An 18,735-nucleotide genomic window follows, 5' to 3' on the forward strand; every position below is an offset into this window, starting at 1 on the left:
TCAGTCCAGTACACCGGTAAGTACTTGTGTGCTCAGTAGTTAAAAGAATCATTCCTGTCTCTGTGCTATCAGGAAATAAAAGGCTTTTGGAGTGCTATAATGGAAAATACAGTAATATGGTCAAAATGCTTTTTGGGGCCCAGCTGGCTTGTTTTATCCTTTTAACTTGTCATTGGTTGTGGCAGCCTTCGCCAGTGAAAGTTCTTTTAATCTGAATGCAACAACCAAAGGTTTGTGTTTAACCTTTTTCTTGCCCATAACAGTGTATGCCAGTCACGTTCTCTGATTCATTGGAAACTCATCTGTGAACTTCAGAAGACCCCTGGAGCTTGCAGGCGAAATCTTATCGTTTTATCTCCGATGACCAATTACGCCCTCTCCCCTCCCCTGCTGTGACTTTGGGTTAACACTGGAATCCTTAATGGCTTCCATGAATAGAATAATTGAGAACTAATAATAACAGAATTTATTGTCTATATGGGGTAAATATTTGATATTTAAAAGACTGATTTTAGGTGGCATATTCTTTTTGACTCTTCAAATATAACTAAGCACTTGCGTATTTCATATTGCTGCAAGGCATCTGTTAGTTTGCTTAGCATTACAGGTGCTACAGCAAGATATCAGGTTGAGCTGAATTCTGATGAGTCCCATTAATAACCTCTTTCAGAAATGTTTGCCCCTGTGCGTGTGTCCTTAAGCACATAACTACTCTGGAAGAGAAATTCTGTTCTTTTGAGTAGAAGGGGAGGAAAAAACTGAAACATCACAATAAGGTTTAAACTGTCTCACTGTTCATATTCTTTTGCTTAGATATTCACAGTAACACAACACATTTTTTAACATTGCTTTTCTTTCTTTTGAGATCACAAGTAGAAGGTGTTTCCTTTCTTCAAGCAACAGGTGAAAACAAAGTAGTTACACTTTGATACCCAGCCTGTTCTCTCCAGTATTATTCAAACTGTCTAAATTTAGCACTGAAAAGGGTGGGACTTAAGCATAAAACTTAATACACTGCTATGAAAATTACTTATTTTGCTTCTAAATCTATGTATAAGCTTTTCTATCTATCTAAGCTGTTTATAATCAAGTGCCTAAAGATGCAATTTAAAATGTTTTTTTTTTTGCTAAGTTGTCTGCTGTGTTTAATTATAACCATGGTTCAAGCCTTGACTATAGAGCCTTATGTATGCTTGAATGATTCATAGGTAAGTGTTAACTGGTTCAACAAACAATAAGCATTCCTCCAGAAATGTTCAGCTTCATGGACTGGACTATAAAAGAGTCAAAAGGGAGCCAGTGTCCTAAAACGTTTAAAAAACCTTTCGAACTATCCGGTCTTTAAGTGATGACGTGACGAATCCTACTTCCGGGCCTAAAGTAGTCTGCGTTTAATATGGCTTTTGTGTTGTTAACATGTTTAATGTTTTGTATTTTCTTCTATTTAATCTCAAAAAGCTCCTAAAACACTCAGTGGTCACTGTTGACCTCCCTCGGCTTTTATTACCACTAATCATTTATTTAAGCTCAGTTTTTAAAACCTTACGATGTAACTACAGCCCAGCCCATGCAGCAGTATATGAATGACTAACCTCGTATTGTGGATGGATTATCTCAGTTGTTCTCCTGACTGAAGTCTGGGGCCCGTTCTTCGTACCTCGCTAAGTAGGTTAGCCGGATTAGATTGTTGACGATTTCGCGTGATCCTGGATCAGTCGGTTCCCCGAAGCTCATCCGGGACTTGCTGTCATAGCAACAGAGCCGTAAGCGTAAACCTGCTCGGGAGCAGGTTTACTTTATGTAAACAGGATTAGATCGCGGCCACGCAGGTATGTCCGCTTCATTTATACGAAAGCAACAGCGATATTTTTCCACTGTTTCACCATAAATAAATATTATCAATGTAACTAAAGATAATGCAGCACTTGATCCTTTTATTGATGTCACACAGATACATACAGGTCATTTCCTAAAAAAGGGAAATGTACTATTAACATTCTATTACATGTATGTGATTATTACAGATGTAATTCATATTTCAGAGTAGTAATTGTAAATTACTTCGTGTAATCAAGATGAGAGACCACGGCTATAAAAGCGAAGGTGGATTTGGGAAGCCTGTCGCAGCCATGTCCTGTCCGTATACGCGACCAACCCATTGCGGAAGGTGCAAGATTGATAAGGAGAGTCCTCAGAATTCAGCGTATATTGCGGGACAGACAGGATCCTTTAGCTCAGCGCGACAGTGTGCTCATAGAGAGATATCGATATTCCCGTGAGGGTATTATTTACTTAACCAACTTGTTGACGAGGGGGTGCAGGACCACCACCTGTCTTTTTTTCCTCTGCCCTTTTCTTGGTTGCTGTTATGAACAAACTAACAGAGTATTACAGGCCAGTATTACCTTGCCAAGAGACGCAAAGCAATCTAAGAGATAAATATTACCATTCTGTAGAATACTCCTGTATTCCACTTTTACTTGTTCCCATGTTCTTGTGGGTCCTGTTGTGGCTCTAATGTGAAAGGGGATATAATATAACATATTATAATATAATATAATGCCATATGATATTGGACAATATAGTGTCATATGATAGATCTACCCTACCGCCTACTGGTGTTGGCCAGAGGGGCCGATGGCGCGATATGGCAGCCTGGCTACAACCGTAGCTGCCTCCACCAGTGTGTGAATGTGGGAGTGAATGAATAGTGGTATCGTAAAGCGCTTTGGGTGCCTTGGAAAGCGCTATATAAACCCAATCCATTATTATTATTATTATTAAATTACCTACGAGTTTGATTTGTCAGCAACTTTCTGCCAGCCCTCTCTCCTTGCTTTTGCAGCCTTTGCAGTGTTCTCTTGCGTTTTAATTAAACTCTGAAACTCCTGAAATCCCTCACTCATGAGTTCTTGCTCTGCTGCCGGAAAATACCGAGCACGCCCTTTTGGACATTTTCGCCGACCAATCAGCAGGTTGCCGATCAATGTTTCTACTATCGATGCGTAGCCCCTTTTACGACACCCAGTGATGTCACATTCCTGCGTCCAGCTGTAGTAATCGTCAACAGCAGGTGTGTTCGGGGAACCGGATTAGCGAGCTCACGGTTAGCGCGATGATTTGATCTTGGATGTGTCATTTGATCTTGGATGTAGTAAGCGACGTACGAAGAACGGGCCTCTGGTCCGTTTACAGCTTCCTGCCATGCGATTACATTTGTTCCTGACTACCGAGAACCCTCACGTTAACTTTTATCGAGTGGAAAAAAAGTTAGCTTGTTTATAGCTAACATAGCTGTGTCACTAGCGGTCACGTAGCACATCATTATATACCAGCTAGCCAAACTTCAGTAACCCTACAAACGTCACTGCTGTTTAGTTTTCTGTCTTCATTTATGTTGGAAGTGATAGTAGAGCTGTACGTTTTAATTTGTTTCCAAAACCCCACAGTCAGGACATGCTATATTGTATTTAGATGGAAGCTAGAGAGCTAACTTCCTGCTAACTTCTAACTCCGTTAAATTCCGTTTTCACGGATGGCTGGATGTTAAACTCAATTGTTACACCTGGTAGAGCAGAACGCTGATCATTTTATTAAAGATGAAAGACTTTAGACAGTTTTTCAACTCTCAGTAATGCCACAGTGATTGTTTGATATATGGACCTGCAGCGGAGTTTAGGCCCAGACACGGCTAGTGACGTCAGACTTAAAGACCGGATTGCTCAAGACCACTTTAAATTTTAACATTTGAAATTGCTCAGACTCTTTGGAAGCAAAAACTGGAAAAGATGAAGTGGCACAAGACTTTTTTGCAGTACTGTATCAAAAGTGAGTTTTGCTGTCAAAAGGAATTCTGACTCTAAAAAAATATCCAGAGTTTACAGAAAGAGCTCTTTAATGCACAAGAAATAATTCATGAAATAAGCAGTAATCGATCCGGTCTTCTCGTACACAAATATAGCCTGCTCATGCTTAAGTGATAACATGTCGCAGTGAATTCCCGTTCACTCCTTTAAGCTTCGTCTGGTAACATCCTTCAGTCCAGTCACGGTCTTTTAAATGAACGATGGGTTGATTGTCAATGAAATCTTTAAATCCTGCACAGTTGTAAAAAGTAAAGTCAAGCTATTGTTACCAGCACAGACTACTTACCACAGAGCGCTTTAGTAACCATAGAGAGGAATATTTTACTACATCAAGAGCATAAAATACTACTGCTTATGTGAGCTTTCTCTCCAAGAGCTAAGATTTGACAGACATTTATAGCCTTTTACTTCAAAGCCATAAACTACAGGATAATAAGATATAAAGTGGAAATACTACTGAAAATGAACAGCATATTTCTGATCTCCAAAGAAAAACAGCAGGGGCTTTCTCCTGATTTACTCTTTTATTAATCAGAGCATTGCTCAGTGCTGTGTAAATTTGTAAATCAAGAGGTCCCATGACACAAAGACAGTGCTGTTTCAACAGCTGAAATGATTCAAAAAGGCTGCAGAACACATCAAAATTAAAGCATCATTAGGGCCCAGCTGTTTAAACTAAACATAGCTTTAAGCACACACGAAGCATCATCCAATTACATTTGATAATCCGGGCAATCACAATCAGTCAAAAATCAGAAAAATACTAAAACTGATGCAAAGCCTGAACTTCATGCTCAGAGAACACAAAAGGCACATGCTATGCACCTTTAGGCGGCTATCAATGGGATTCACCAATAATTCATGTAATCTGAGTTTGATAAAAGATTAAAAGGAGCTGAAATCATGTGTTGCTGTATGCTGCTGTAGGAGTCTTTCCTCAGAGTTTAATAAGCGTCTCCAGTTTCACAGATTTAACTACAGCTGACACGTTTGCAAGTGGCTGCAAGGAATAAACACAATTTGAGCTCCTATTAAAACTTTTCTGAAACCCTGATTTGATTCTGGTGAGCACGCTCATATGTAGCATGAAACTTGTGTTTAGGATCGTGGATTGTGCGCATCCTGTCATGCAAAGGTTGTGTGTGTTAGATAGTAGAAACGGGCAGTTTTATATCCAACATGTTGTCAGCAATGAGATAAGAAGGCTGTCTGATTGTTCAGTACCACTGAGGCGGAGAGATGCTGCTTATTTACAGTAGTGCACTCTATTGCAAATTTTAGCATGATTCATGAAAACTCAAAATGCATGCTAAAAGTAGCATATTGATAATATTTTTAAAACTTCCACAGTTTCACAACAGTACACCGGTAAGTACCGGTAACAGCCATGGTTTAAGAGAAGCTAAGCTCCTCCCCTACCCGGGGCTGCACTAAAGACTAAGCCTGGTCTCGTTGCAGACCCTGTCTATATACAATACCATTATCTTCCGCGCTGACAGGGATTATTTAAGGCTTTGGAATGAAATACTTAAAAACGTGCAAAGCAAATCTAGGCCAAATATAGATAACCTAGAAATATATATATATATATATATATATATATATATATATATATATGTATATATATATATATATGTATATATATATATATGTATTGTCCCTTAAGCACAATTGATGAGCTCCAAGACAGAAAGTTTAACACCAAAATGAACAGGTACTTAAACTTTAACACTAAAGACATCAGAGTCGCAAAAATATTACACAGACCGACTTTACAAACTCTTCTGTTTGTGTTTTTATAAGAAGTCCACAGTCACAACTTGTACCTCGCTTACTCGCTCGAGTATATCCAGCAGGTTTAGGCTGTTTCACTCTTTTGAACATCTCATTCTTCCACAGTCGGTGATAAAATAAAAGGCAGACAGACTTTCTGTCATGATAACACCTCATTTTGTTTACATTCATTGTTCAGCATTCAGTATGCATTTCTAAAACTCTTCAGACGGTCAACAGAACAACCACTGATCACTTTCTTTGTGTTCGCGTTTGCATTGCTTTTTGCACAAAAAACATCAGCGACTACAGCCTTCACACATTACATTGTGAATAAATGTGGAGTATGTTTTACCTTCTAAATGTTTTACTCTGTCTGCATCACTTATAAATGGAGTCGATTTGGCTTGTAGTCCAAAGCACTTTGAGTCATTAAGAAAGCCTTAAATTTATGACCACCCACTTCCATTCCAATTTTCATTGATGTTGTCAGATGGACAGCCATTTAGGAAATTAAATATGACTGTATGTTTTGTTAAAATACGCTTTGCAAGCTTATTCAAGTGCTATTGTTCATATTTTCATCTATATTCCTGAAAGGAGAATTCTGTTTAGTAGTGGCTGGATAAGATAGAAGATTTAAAATGGCTCACAGAGGGAGACGTGGTGGACAACAGAAGAGAGAACCTTTTAGATTAGGGCAATTATAATGGATCATGGTGTAAACAATGGCCAGTGAGAGACTGAACTAGGGATACAGCCCAGTCTGACTGTTCCACAGTTAGAACAGTTGTGTAAACTGTGATTCATTCTGTAAAAGCATCAAAGCAAAGCCCATTGAACCCTTTCCTGCTGTGTTTCTGTGACTTAGTTCCTGTATGATTCTGGTTTCTACAAAGAGGGGCAGATCTGTGTTTAACACGTTGTGCAGATTTCTTCCAGTTATTAAGACATAAGGATGTACAACTTCAAATGCTGACATAATGTGTTGTGCATGTGTTGGGTTTGCCATGTTTGTGTGTTCTGATTGACGCACCCGTTGTTGTGAGCTCAGACGAAGATTATTTTTGTATGCAGCAGCAACCTTGCAAAGCAGTGTATTAAGACAGCCGACAGTGCGAAGAGGTTTGAAAATTAGTATTCATCCCTTCATGTATTGTGAGATTTAATCTTATTAAACTGTACAGTGGCTATATTTACTTTCTTATGATTTCACCTGCTCAGCTTATGATTAAATAGTCCAAAATAGGCTTACACACATTCTGTGATATAATAAAAATTTGTATCTAAAGGATGGTGACTCATGGAAAGAGGTTAATCTCTGATCTTAAAGGTTTTCAACTGAATTAACCTGAAACGAGGTGTTTTTGCTGACTTGAATGCAAATGCAAACTTAATGCGAATTTAGCTGTCGGTGAAAGATTAGGCATCTCTTCTAAAAGCATAGCTCTGCAACGTCCTCTACATTTTCATTTCCAAACAGTTCCTACTGTGCCGTAATACAATTTCAGATCATTTGGGGTGACATTGAACACTCATGCATTATTATGCTTTCACGAAGAACTGCTGAATGTCCTCCAGATTTTAGAGACAAGCGGAAATGATTTCTCAGTAGGGTCTGATCACCCTATACTCAGTTTATAGTTAAAGTGTCTCTTTGTGATATTCATTAAAAATCTTTCTTCTGCGCTCCTGACCAGCATGGGAATACATTCCCTAACTCCTTGCTCTGCAGAGATAAATTATCAAGCTGTTGGACTTTTGCATCTTTCAGCCACATCAGTGAAACCTGAAATCACATTTGATGGCCTTGCAGATGCTGGCCCCAAGTGAAAATAATTGACAGCAAGCGTGGCAATCCAAGGTAAGCAGTTAAAACACCTCAGATCCGGGACAGTTCCTTCTCATTTTACTTGAGAGGAGCTGTTTGCAGGGAGCTCCGTTTGAATGGTGGAGATTTTCTCTCCCATTATTTCCAGGGAGCTCTCTCCGTGTGATGACGTCGAAGGGCCCTTCTCTGCTGAGTGCGGCTCCAGGCTATTGCCTTCGTCTGGCTCCAGGAAGGCTTCTCTACTTTGGGGTTTGATGAACTGCACACTCAGTCTAGGCGCCGCCACAGCGCCACTCTGCTGGGTAGGCTTTCGGACGCAGTGGGAGAGGGTGGAAAAGCAACTCTTCTTGAAGTTCTCGTTCATGAAGGCGTAGACGATGGGATTGTTGAAGCTGTTGAAGAACCCGATGGCCTGAACAGTGGCGATGATCATGTTGAGTGTGACTCCGTCGTATTTGTTCTCCAGGTCATCTGGAGGACAGGATAATTACACATAAAGAGGATTGAGGCTTTTAATAAATGGAAATGTGCACTTAAGCAAGATCTTTTTTTATTTACTCCTGAAACCACAGACCCCTTAATGCACCAGGCAATGCTTACAGTATTCAAACAGCATGTGGACTGTGTGGAAGGGTGCCCAGCAAATTGTGAATAGCAGAACAATGGTGATCATCATTTTCACAGCCCTTTTCTTTTTCCTGTAGAAGGTTAAAAAAAAAATATCAAAAAATCAAAATCGTTATATAAAAAAATGTAAACTACACAAATGTAACACGTCTTATTGCAGGGAAAAAGCAGGTGTGACCAGGAACATTAATCATGGCACTCTTCTTGCATTGGAATGTACCAGAGAGATGCAACAGTGAGTCACTGTGGAAGTGAGTCTGTATTTGTGTGAATTTCTTCAAAAGACGTAATCACCTTTAGCAGCAGTGCCTCGAAGAAGCTGTTTTCTGAACTCTCACATCTTTGTGGAGAAATTCTAGCCTATTCTTCTTTACAACGTTGTTTGAGTTCATTGAGGATTTTGGATATTTGTTCCTGCACAGCTCCCTTAAGGTCCCACCACAGCATTCCAGTAAGGTAGAGGTCTGAACTTTGTGCATTTGTGACACCTTGAGTAATTTCTATTCTCAGCAAAACTGTTGGAGATTTGCTTCTGTGCTCGGGATCATCGTACTGTTGTATTACCCAGTTTTGGCCAAGCTTTAGCTGTCGGATAAATGGCCTCAAATTTGACTCCAGAATACTTTGGTATACAGAGGATTTCATGGTTGACTTGATGTCTGTAAGGTTTTCTGATCCTGTAGCTGTAAAAAAAAAGTCCAAATCAACCCTCCATCACTGTTTTTGAAAGTTGGTATGATGTGTTTGTTCTGATACGCTCTGTTTGCTTTTTGCCAAATGTGGTGTTGTGCATTACAGCCAAACATCTGTGCTTTCTCCTCTGTGCAAAGGACATTATTTAGAAATTTGTGCTTTCTTTAGATGAAATCTTGGAAACACTAACCTAACTTATTTTTAGAAAGATGAGTTTTTCTCCTGGCAACGCTTCTACCAAGCCATATTTATCCAATCTCTTTCTAATTCTACTGTCATGAACATTAACATTTAACATGCTAACTGAGATGTAGCTCCTTGATCTTTTCTAGTTTCCCTGAGCATTGCACAGTCTGACCTCGGGTTTCATTTGCTGTAAAGAAATCGGCACTGTGTTGACACACCTAAATACTTTAGAACACCAAACTGCCAAAACCTCAACTTTTATAAGGTGCTCGAACATAGCTGATAGTCAGTTAATCAAGTGTATTTGATTAGCAGTACTTGGCTGCTGCTTGATCTCTTAATTCTGATGGAAGCTTTAAAGTTTTACTTAGAGTCCTATAAAAGCTTTCTTTTTCACAATACAATAAATCTTTAATGAACTCAGCCAGTATCACATATTGCAGGTCCAAACTATGCTACCTGGTGGCAAAAGTATCTTAAGTGCAGTGCCCTAACGATTCTCCTGGCCCTAAATGTATAAACATATACCCATTTCAGTCTCTGCCTTTCACATGTTCTCTCCACAAGAGCAACAACATTGCTCAAATGACTAATAGTTTATGTCCAGGAGAGTAGAGTGGAGTACAGCGGAGAGCAGGTGTTGCATCTTCTTGCAAACCACCTGTTAATGTTAGTTTCAGTCAGTAAAGATAATGTTCTGTCCTTCCCTTGAATCTAACTGTAATTTCTTTGGATTGCTGTCAGTCTTGCACTGATATTAATAGCGTAAAATGAACAACTAACATGGCATGCAAGTAGATGTCACCTAATCTCCTTATTTTTTAAATACAGGTGTTCTTTTTCTTCTTCTTTCTTTGCTTAACTGTTGAATTAACCAAAAAAATAAAAAATAAAATAAAAGTTTATAGTTTAAATTATTATTATTTTTTTTTGAAGAGCAGGTTCATTTCTTTTTGTAAAGATGACTAGACCATGCAGCAAGGGCAATAATGCAACAACAGTGCCCCCATTCTTGACCTTCCACCCTCAACTATTGACAGTTCAGTTCTGTTAATTGGAATGCAAACAAGGCCAAACTGAAACGAAATGTCATCTACAAATAAATATGGCGGTTAAATATCTCCATCAGACTTGTCTAACCCACCTTGATATCTTACTGATCTCCCTGTGGTTCATGGTGCTGAGGACTGAGGCATCACCCACCCTCTTGCGGATCCACAACTCTATGCCAATGCATGTGTAGAGGAATAGCATGGCTGCCAAAGGGAGCAGGAAAAGGGCCACCATGATGAAGGTGGTGTACGCCTGCCTGTGAGTCACCGAGCTCCAGCTCTCCTGACAACACACATGGTAGTGATCGTACAAGAAATCGTACTTCACCTGAGATATGGAAAAAGAAAAGCTTTTAGTCATGGAAGAACGGTCAAGACAGCTGAAGTAGGTCTGACTGACAGGGTGGTTTTTATCCAATGCTTTACTACATTTGATTCACACTGATGCATTTTTTTTCTGACAGGTTTGGTGTGCCAAGGAGGCCATCTGATAGTAGTAGGCTTCCCTGAGAGGACATAGCATATGGTATAATCATGTTATGCCATCCCACCAACTAAAAATTATTACTTTTACAGCTTTAATAAAACCAAACCCCAAACACAAGATTAAAATTAGGGTAGTTTAAAATTTTAATTAAATCTCAATTAAAAAGCATCTATTCACAACATTTGTGGCTCTGCTGTGAGTGAATTTAGAGCCTGATTCAGGTGGAAAGTTAAGATAAAGCCAACATGTCTTTTCATCTGTTGTGTTCAGAGGGATTACCAGGAATGTGAACCTTCTTCAAGCTAAAAAAGGCAATCTTATGTGTTTTTTGAAGGGCACTTACCTTTAACTGTTGCACAAACAGCATTGGTGAGCCCACTATCACTGAGGCAATCCATACAAGTCCTGCAAGAAACAAACAAGTATTTAATACCATCAAATAGAAAACCTATAACTTTAATACTGTGTCTGCTAAGGCATTTCAAGGAGAGCAACTTTTTAGTGACAAACAGCAGTCGCAGTAGCCCTATAATTAAATACCTCTCTTACGTAATTCATAATCTGTCAATCGTGTGCAATCTCTGTGAGATACCTGCATTTTTCTTTCTTCTTTATTCCAATAATGCAAAGCCCAACCCATAACACCAGACATTGTATGGCATAATGTATTGACTTTTTTAGACATGGTTTAAATTTAAAAGGAGTATTTCTTAAAGAGGGTGGGTGGGTGGGGTGGGGTGGGGGGTGGGGGGGTTGTTACTTAACCCCACTTACAGACCTGTGACCAATTTAGAATAACCACTTAAGAACAAAATAATGGCAGGCAATACTTAACCTTCACCACTGAATACTTGTGGGAATTTATTTCCCCTAGAAACTATTTAAATTAAACAGTCAGGATGTGATTGGTGTACATACTTTCAGGTTTAACTCAATAGGTTTAAGGAAGGATTTGTATTAACTGTTGCTGAATTACCGATATTTTTATACCCTGTCCCACAGGGTACCCATTTTTAGATATATAGCCTAAGGATTATTTTTTTAATACTTGGATGAAAACTCTTTACAGTCAATGACTGCCAGAGATCTAGAACCCATGGACATCACCAAATCCTGCATTTCCTTCCTTAAGATGCTCTGCTGGGACTTTGCTGCAGCCATCTTCAGTTGCTGCCTGTTTGTGCTTCTTTCTGCCTTTAGTTTTGTCTAAAGTAACTAAACACAATGTCCTGTTGAGTTGAGATAAGGTGAGCCCCCTGCCAATTGAAGAATATCCCATTTTCTGCCTTCATAAGCTCCTGGGTTGCTTTTGCAGTGTACTTTGGATCATTATCCATTTGCGCTACAAAGTGCTGTTTGATCAATTTTTCAGCATCTGGCTGAATCTGAGAAGAGTGTAACTAAAAAGATTTCACACGCATGTTTGCTCGAGAGTAACACTTGCTTTATTTGAATCTCTGATAAGTGTCTTGTCAATTTGGCATGCAGAATTCCGAGCTTTGCAGTGTAGGCAACACGCACATGTAAAACCCCATGTATTTCTATCTGTGAATCAGCATTGCTGCGATATTTCTCACATAACAGAGGATGCATAAGTACAACATGCCACTCTGGTAAACAATCAATACCTAGCATCTTGTATGCTCTTCTGGACGAATACTGCCTCCTCATTTTCAGTGGGAATACAATACCCTGGTATCTCTCAATAGCAATGCAGGTCATTGTTAGGATGCCTGTCACTATGGCTGTAGTCTGTATGAATGGAACAGTCTTGCAAACCAGAACCCCTGCAAGTAAAAAAAATAAAAATATAATAATGAATATAATGCAGCATGCAGAAGAAACATTTTACAAATTATGATGACTATTTATTAAAATGACAAGCTCAGACCTGGCTATGTTCTTGCTATGATAGGTTGTTTGTCAGCTTTTAACAATATTTCTGCAGGTCAGTGTTAAAAACTGTTTAATATATCAGCTCCCACTTAGTAACCACATGCTGATTTTTAACATCAAGCCCAAGAGGTAATGATTCATATAGTGTTTTTAGAGGTTGTAGATTTAATGCTTCATATCACTGAGAGTTAATACAGTTATGTACAAGCCTTAAGATACTATAAGACATTGAAATAACACCCTATCACACTGTGAGGAGACAGCACTTTAAAGACTCTGCAAATAGAATCACCCCTTTTAAAAATAAAAAGCAACAACAACAAATTGTTCTAGTTATATCCATTATCCAGTATTCATTATATTCAGTATCCATTGCATTAAATAAATGTTGATATGAGCATGAGCTTTCATTATCTATGCTGTAACAGAAGTGGACATAACAAGAAAACAGTCTGTAATTTTAGAATAAAACATTATAAGTGTGTTAATTTAATTATTTAAATGTTCACATCGACAGCCACTTATCCACAAATACTTCAGTGCATGGTTTGGGGGACTAAATATGATCAACTGGCAGTCTGGAGCCAGCGGTGCTTCACTTGCCTCCCGCTGTGACTCCCTTCAGGTTTCTGACTCATAACCATCTGGGTTTTTTTTTTTTTAGCCTTTAAGAGACAGGAGGTCTTTATCTGCCATTTAAAGGCATTAGCTCATGGTGGGGTTCCAAGAATCTCTTTAAAAGTTCATTCCTCCGAGGATGTTTTTCCCACCCTGTACTGACTCTCTCTGGTGCCTGAAATGTGCACATTTCTTTTTTTAATGTGCTGCTGTACTAGATTTCATTCATTGCATTTTTGAAGCTGTACTGTGGCTTATAGAAAGGGACATCTTTCTGAGGTGCAGCATGTGTCATTATTATTCAGCTTGTGCGCTTAGTTAAAGTCATGGATAATCCGAGGTGTAACCTAATGGCACATTGTATCCCCTCACAGCAGCAGTCTCGCGATTTAATATTTAAATCTTATTCTTATCGAGAAAACGATCCTCGTGCCTGACGTACTGTTAAAAAGTTGGTGGCTTAATATAAGTTCATAACTCACCGCCGAACCATTCAGAGGAGATGTTCTGCAGCAAAGTAAACGGTATGCAGAAGAAAGTGATGAGCAGGTCGCTGACCGCCAGAGAGCAAATAAAAATATCTGTCGCCGTCTGTATCGTCCGTTTCTTCACAATTATGTAGATGACCAAACTATTTCCAGCGAGAGCCAAGACGAAAATAACCACATACATGATCACGAAGGTGGTTTTGGCGCTGTACGGTAACTCGGGGATGTAGACGAGCGGCTGGATGTTGTAGGCGTTGATAAAGTCCCGACGGCTCAGGTTGTAGTACTGGAGCATCTCCTGCAGCACTTCAGGAGTTATTTTAGTGGAGCCCTGCCCCGAATTTGTCGAAGCTGCGGCCATCCTGAACTGTGTCCTCAACCTTGAGACGAACTTGGCTGCACGGGGAAAGTAAAATAAAGAAATCAATCAGCGGGAGCTCTCAGCGGAAAGCTGCTTTTTTAACCTACAGGTGCGCATCTGGGTGTTGCTGCCTCGCCTCGTTCATCCACCAGACCCCGATGCTGTTGCTGCTGCTGCAGTTATGTAGTGCTCCGTGTGCGCGTACGGGTGAGTGTGTGCGCCCGCCCTGGTCAGAGGACAAAGTGACAGGCCAATGGACGAAGTTGTACCATAGGCTCTCTAAATGCCTCTATCCTCAGATTAGATCGTTTAGTCCTGTTAAACTATAAATACACGCAGTTTAAAACAATTAACCCGTCTATAACTTTCTCTTTTTAGTTAACACTCCATGCAGGGTGCTAATTAAGAAAATTAACTGGACATTTTTCAAACCATTTTTACATTGAAATATCCCTGAAATTCTAGATGGATTTTGTTGATGGATGGATGCAATTTTCTTTTTTTACAGATCTTTGTGGTTTCAAGACAATGTCATCTAATCACTTGATGACTTTTTCTCTGGCATTACTCTGATCTGCTCACACGTTTCTCTTATTAAATTAGCTTTAAATGAACTGAAATGAAATTTTTTGGTTCTTATTTGTTTCATCTAACACCATTTTTAGTTTCACTATAGTAAGCTTAGTCTCCTCAGGGAACACCACTCAGTACTTTTGTTATTTTTGTAGACTAACACACACAGAATTCATACTACTAACACATTCTTAGATTAGCTTTACTTAAAAGCTTCACTGTGAACAGGGTATTTATCGGACACTGGTTGCCTGTTGCGTCCTGTCTTATTTCCAGGGTGAAGACCTTTAAAGTTTTTTGTTTGGCATTGCAAACTTCCTACAACAACATTTGCAGGAACTAGCTCAGCGGGCTTTTGCTACTTTGATGATCAAGGAACTCTCTGAGTTTCTGTTGTGTTCATTAAATAAAAAATAAATAAATTACATTTTCTGGAAAAATGAGTAGAATTGATTAGACAGCTTATTAAATGCATGAAACCTGAAAACACTGCATCTTATCTAAATTCTCATCAAGTCGTTTTTTACATTACACTTTCAAATTTCATTGCTTTTGAAATTTTCTCCCTTTCATCACACAGTCGGTGCAGACTTGTCAGCTGTACATCCTTTTATGCTCATCCTGTGAGCTATTGTGCTAAGATCTGACAAGGGTAGTTCACTCATTGTCATGGTTAATCACATTATTTTATTGTATGATACCTTGGTGCCACTGGATTTTAACATGTCTCACACTCATACAGTAAGACAAATGGTGGGGGTCTAGTAAGGAAGTTGGGGGAAGCAGACAGCTCCACAGGAAGAATCTTTTGTCTCTTCGAGGACTCTGGTAGGTAGCAAGGGAGTGTGAACCTTAAGGTGTGAAACAGCTGTGTACTGATTTATTTATGATTCTAGATTTAGAGCAGAAGTTTTTTGCACTGCATTTTAAAATGAAAACAATAGCATTTATTTACAATTAAAGACACAGAGCAGAAAGTGTGTTACTGTTTTACATCCACAGACACACAAGAAAAGAAGCAGGCAACATGAGGTCAAGTTATGGCAATTTTATTTGTGTATTTCAGTACATGTATTTAGATTAGAGTTTAAAAAAAAAAACGTCCCAAGAAGAAGGATGGGGTGAAAGAAAGGTGGAGAGAGGAGGAAGAAACTATTGATCTCCTCAAACTTGATGCTGCTGGGTCAGTTCTTTCTCTTCTTCTGCTGTTGTAGCTTATCTGCTTCAAGGTTGAATGAGTTGTGCATTCATTTGATGCTCATTTGCATACTTTGGTTATAACGAGTGGTTGTTTGAGTTACTGATGACTTCCTATCAGCCCCAAGCAGTCTGTCCACACTCATCTGAGCTTTGGCCCAGAGTCAACCGTCTGGGAAAACCCCAGTAAATCAGCAGTTTCTGAAATATTCAGACCAGTTTGTATGGTACAGACATCCATGTTCAAAGTCACTTAAATTGCTTTCTTCCACATTCTGATGCTCGGTTTGAACTTCAGCAGGTCATCTTGACAATGTCTACATGCCTAAATACATTGAATTGCTGCAGTGTGATTGGCTGATAAGATGCTTAATGAGTAGTTCAGTAGATCAGGTGTATCTGACAAGTGAATATATATGCAAGTGAAAAAAAATCATTCACTGAGGACAGCAACTTAATTTGTTTAACTGAAGGCACAGGAGAAAAGGTAATTTTAGAAAATTAGATTTTGATGCACAGCATGCTGTAAACAAGAGGTGCAAAAATAGATATTCTGAGTCTTCGGGTATGACGGTGCATGGCACAAAACATCCACGAGTTACAGGTGTGTGAATAGAAGAAAGGAAGGGCTACAGAAATGATCATCTAGGAGATCAAATAGAAGGAGATCAGTGTAATTTTTCTTCACATTTTCAACAAAAATGCTAACACTCATATTAGTTCTTACATGTGATGTTTTTCCTCCGCCGGCACAGCTGCATGTGCAGGTCAACAGAAAATGACTACACCCGCTGTTGGTTAAGAGGTCAGTATAAAAACACAGTTGGACAGAGATGGACAAGACAAATTTCTACCAAGGTGAAATGAATCAGCTGAAATAGAGAAAACATATAATTTCCCCCCTTCACTTATTTTTGCACTTTAAAAGAAAGACATATTTAGAAGTATTTCGTGTTTAGTCTAGACAATATTGGGCCCTTATGAGGAGATGATAAAATGCAGACTGATTTTTAAATTATTATTGGTGACTGTCAAGCCTTTGAGTCGCCGAGCAGCTGAATAGGGGAATAATGTTGACGCGCCCGCTGTTTAAAACGTAAGTCAAAGTTCCAGGTTAAAACTCCTTTATTTGTTATCAAATCCTTAAAATCCGTAGAAAAACAGTGATCAAAAACATTCTAAGCTTGAGCGGTCAGCAAAACTCGACTTCCCCCATCACCCACTCATTCACAAAAATACCCTCGGGACGTGAACAGGTGATATAGCAACCACTATTACTATTACCGACACCACGTGACCCAAAGCTACGCCTAACCACAACAGTTATCTTTCAAGGTTCAGTAGAAAAACACAACTGTCCTATTCAAACCAGACAGGGATTAAACAAATACTGATTAATGATTCATTTCTAATCTTGTCTGACTGGATTTTTAACTGACTTGTTGAATATTTATGTAAAAATAACTTTGAGCTCTCTTGACGACTTTACCAACCAGATGATGATTGATGCCTCTCTACAGTTCTGTGAAAAAGTATTTGCCCCCTTTCCTGAGTTTCCTGAGTCATTTATTAAGGGAAAAAAAATTGCCCCCTAAATGTCATAACTGGTTGTGACACCGTTGGTAGGAGTAAAGTGTGTGTGATAAGTGGCAATAACTCTAATTTTGCTTTGGAGGAATTTCATCCGACAGAAAGAAAACCAAATCAGGAAGGGGGAAATATTTGCTCACAGTACTGCATAAAGTCAGTACATGCAATAAAATACTGCATAGTTTGCAAATCAGCCAAAAAAAAAAAAAAGAAATAAAAAATTCAATCTATGAATCTATACCTGGGACTCTTTATATTTGAAGTACAGTATCCCAAGACGTCTCTTTAGAAAAATTGTTTACCTTTTCCACTTTGAAAAAGATCAACTCCTTCCTTCCACATTCCTTATTAAGTTCCATCCTTGTTCCAAGAGTCAGCTTAACTCTTTAACATTAGCATTTTTGTACTACGTGCTTATTTAAATTACTCTACGCAATATTTCTTTATGGCAGCCAAAGCATGCAGGCATGCAGTTGGGGATTCACGCCACGAAGTTAACCATAAACTCTTTTTACCCACCGATAGAAATGAGATTTCTGATTCGATTTTTGAGTCCTAGTTTGGTGTACACCCTCGTTCAACTATTTCAAGGACAGACTTACATAAAAAAAAGATGTCTCAGCAAGTATTGGAGGCCTGTGATGATGAATGCCCTTACCTTCAGAGAGGGATATCTAGTTTTTATTAAGTTCCATCCACCAACCAGACAGGAGATTAACCCATAGAACTGCATCTCTATCTGACGGAAAGCAAACACAAAACCTATACATTAGACAGCAGTGATGTGTCGCATTGTGCTGAGTGATTTGTTGCAGTGGTGGACATTTTATTTGGGATTACATTTTTGTTATACTCAGCCATAAGTTGGCCATATAATTTTTTAATTAATTAATAAATTAAATTTTTAATGTTTCTATAATAGTTACTGCAACTGTATGTTCAAGCTGTGCCAAATTACAGTTATTTACTTGCATTTTTACTGGCATTCCTCAACATAAAAAAATGTTTTAGTGGTTGAATGTTATGCTCGATTAATTTCTGACTTCTCACAGAAATTCAGTGGGCCAGCTCAAATTTGTGCATAAAAAAGTAAATTTGTTTTCTTATTTGTCTGATAACTAAGAATAGTTTTCGGTTTTAAACAATTCTCATGAATGCTTTCTAAAAAAAAACTGGTGTTTTCTTGTTTTTATAACAGGTAGTCTAAAAAATTTTATTGCCAGATTAAGTTCAAAGCACTTTAACTTAATCTGGCAGTAAAATGCAGCTTATACTAAAGCAACAGTAATAGGAACCAAAAATAAATCATTCATTATAACACAACACAATATAGATCGGTAACATTCCCGTAACATGAATTAGGTTTGTAACATGAACATGAACACACCCATCTGAAAGACGAATGTTTCTGCATTTTAACAGTAAGTCAATCTAAAATTGCAAATGGTTTTCTCATCTGCAACACATAATATCATTAAATGCTCCAGAGAATCAATA

The 18,735-nt window shown here is 38.7% G+C and overlaps 1 protein-coding gene across 1 annotated transcript; it reads right to left on the bottom strand.

Annotated features, from left to right (window-relative positions):
- Positions 1 to 5,508: 5,508 nt before the first annotated feature.
- On the bottom strand, positions 5,509 to 14,055 carry qrfprb (pyroglutamylated RFamide peptide receptor b). Its single transcript, XM_086303867.1, has 6 exons — positions 13,512 to 14,055; positions 12,144 to 12,302; positions 10,859 to 10,920; positions 10,121 to 10,356; positions 8,071 to 8,168; positions 5,509 to 7,941 (listed from the first exon to the last, which is right to left on the bottom strand). The coding sequence occupies exons 1-6, from the start codon at positions 13,876 to 13,878 to the stop codon at positions 7,544 to 7,546; spliced, it is 1,320 nt and encodes a 439-aa protein (XP_086159993.1). The 5' UTR covers positions 13,879 to 14,055; the 3' UTR covers positions 5,509 to 7,543.
- Positions 14,056 to 18,735: the final 4,680 nt, after the last annotated feature.

This window comes from Aulonocara sp. 'chitande type north' Nkhata Bay, linkage group LG8 (assembly GCF_057382095.1).
Source record: "Aulonocara sp. 'chitande type north' Nkhata Bay isolate Kocher_YH1m ecotype deep benthic linkage group LG8, A_spYH_male_GT1.1, whole genome shotgun sequence".
Lineage (NCBI taxonomy): Eukaryota > Metazoa > Chordata > Actinopteri > Cichliformes > Cichlidae > Aulonocara > Aulonocara sp. 'chitande type north' Nkhata Bay.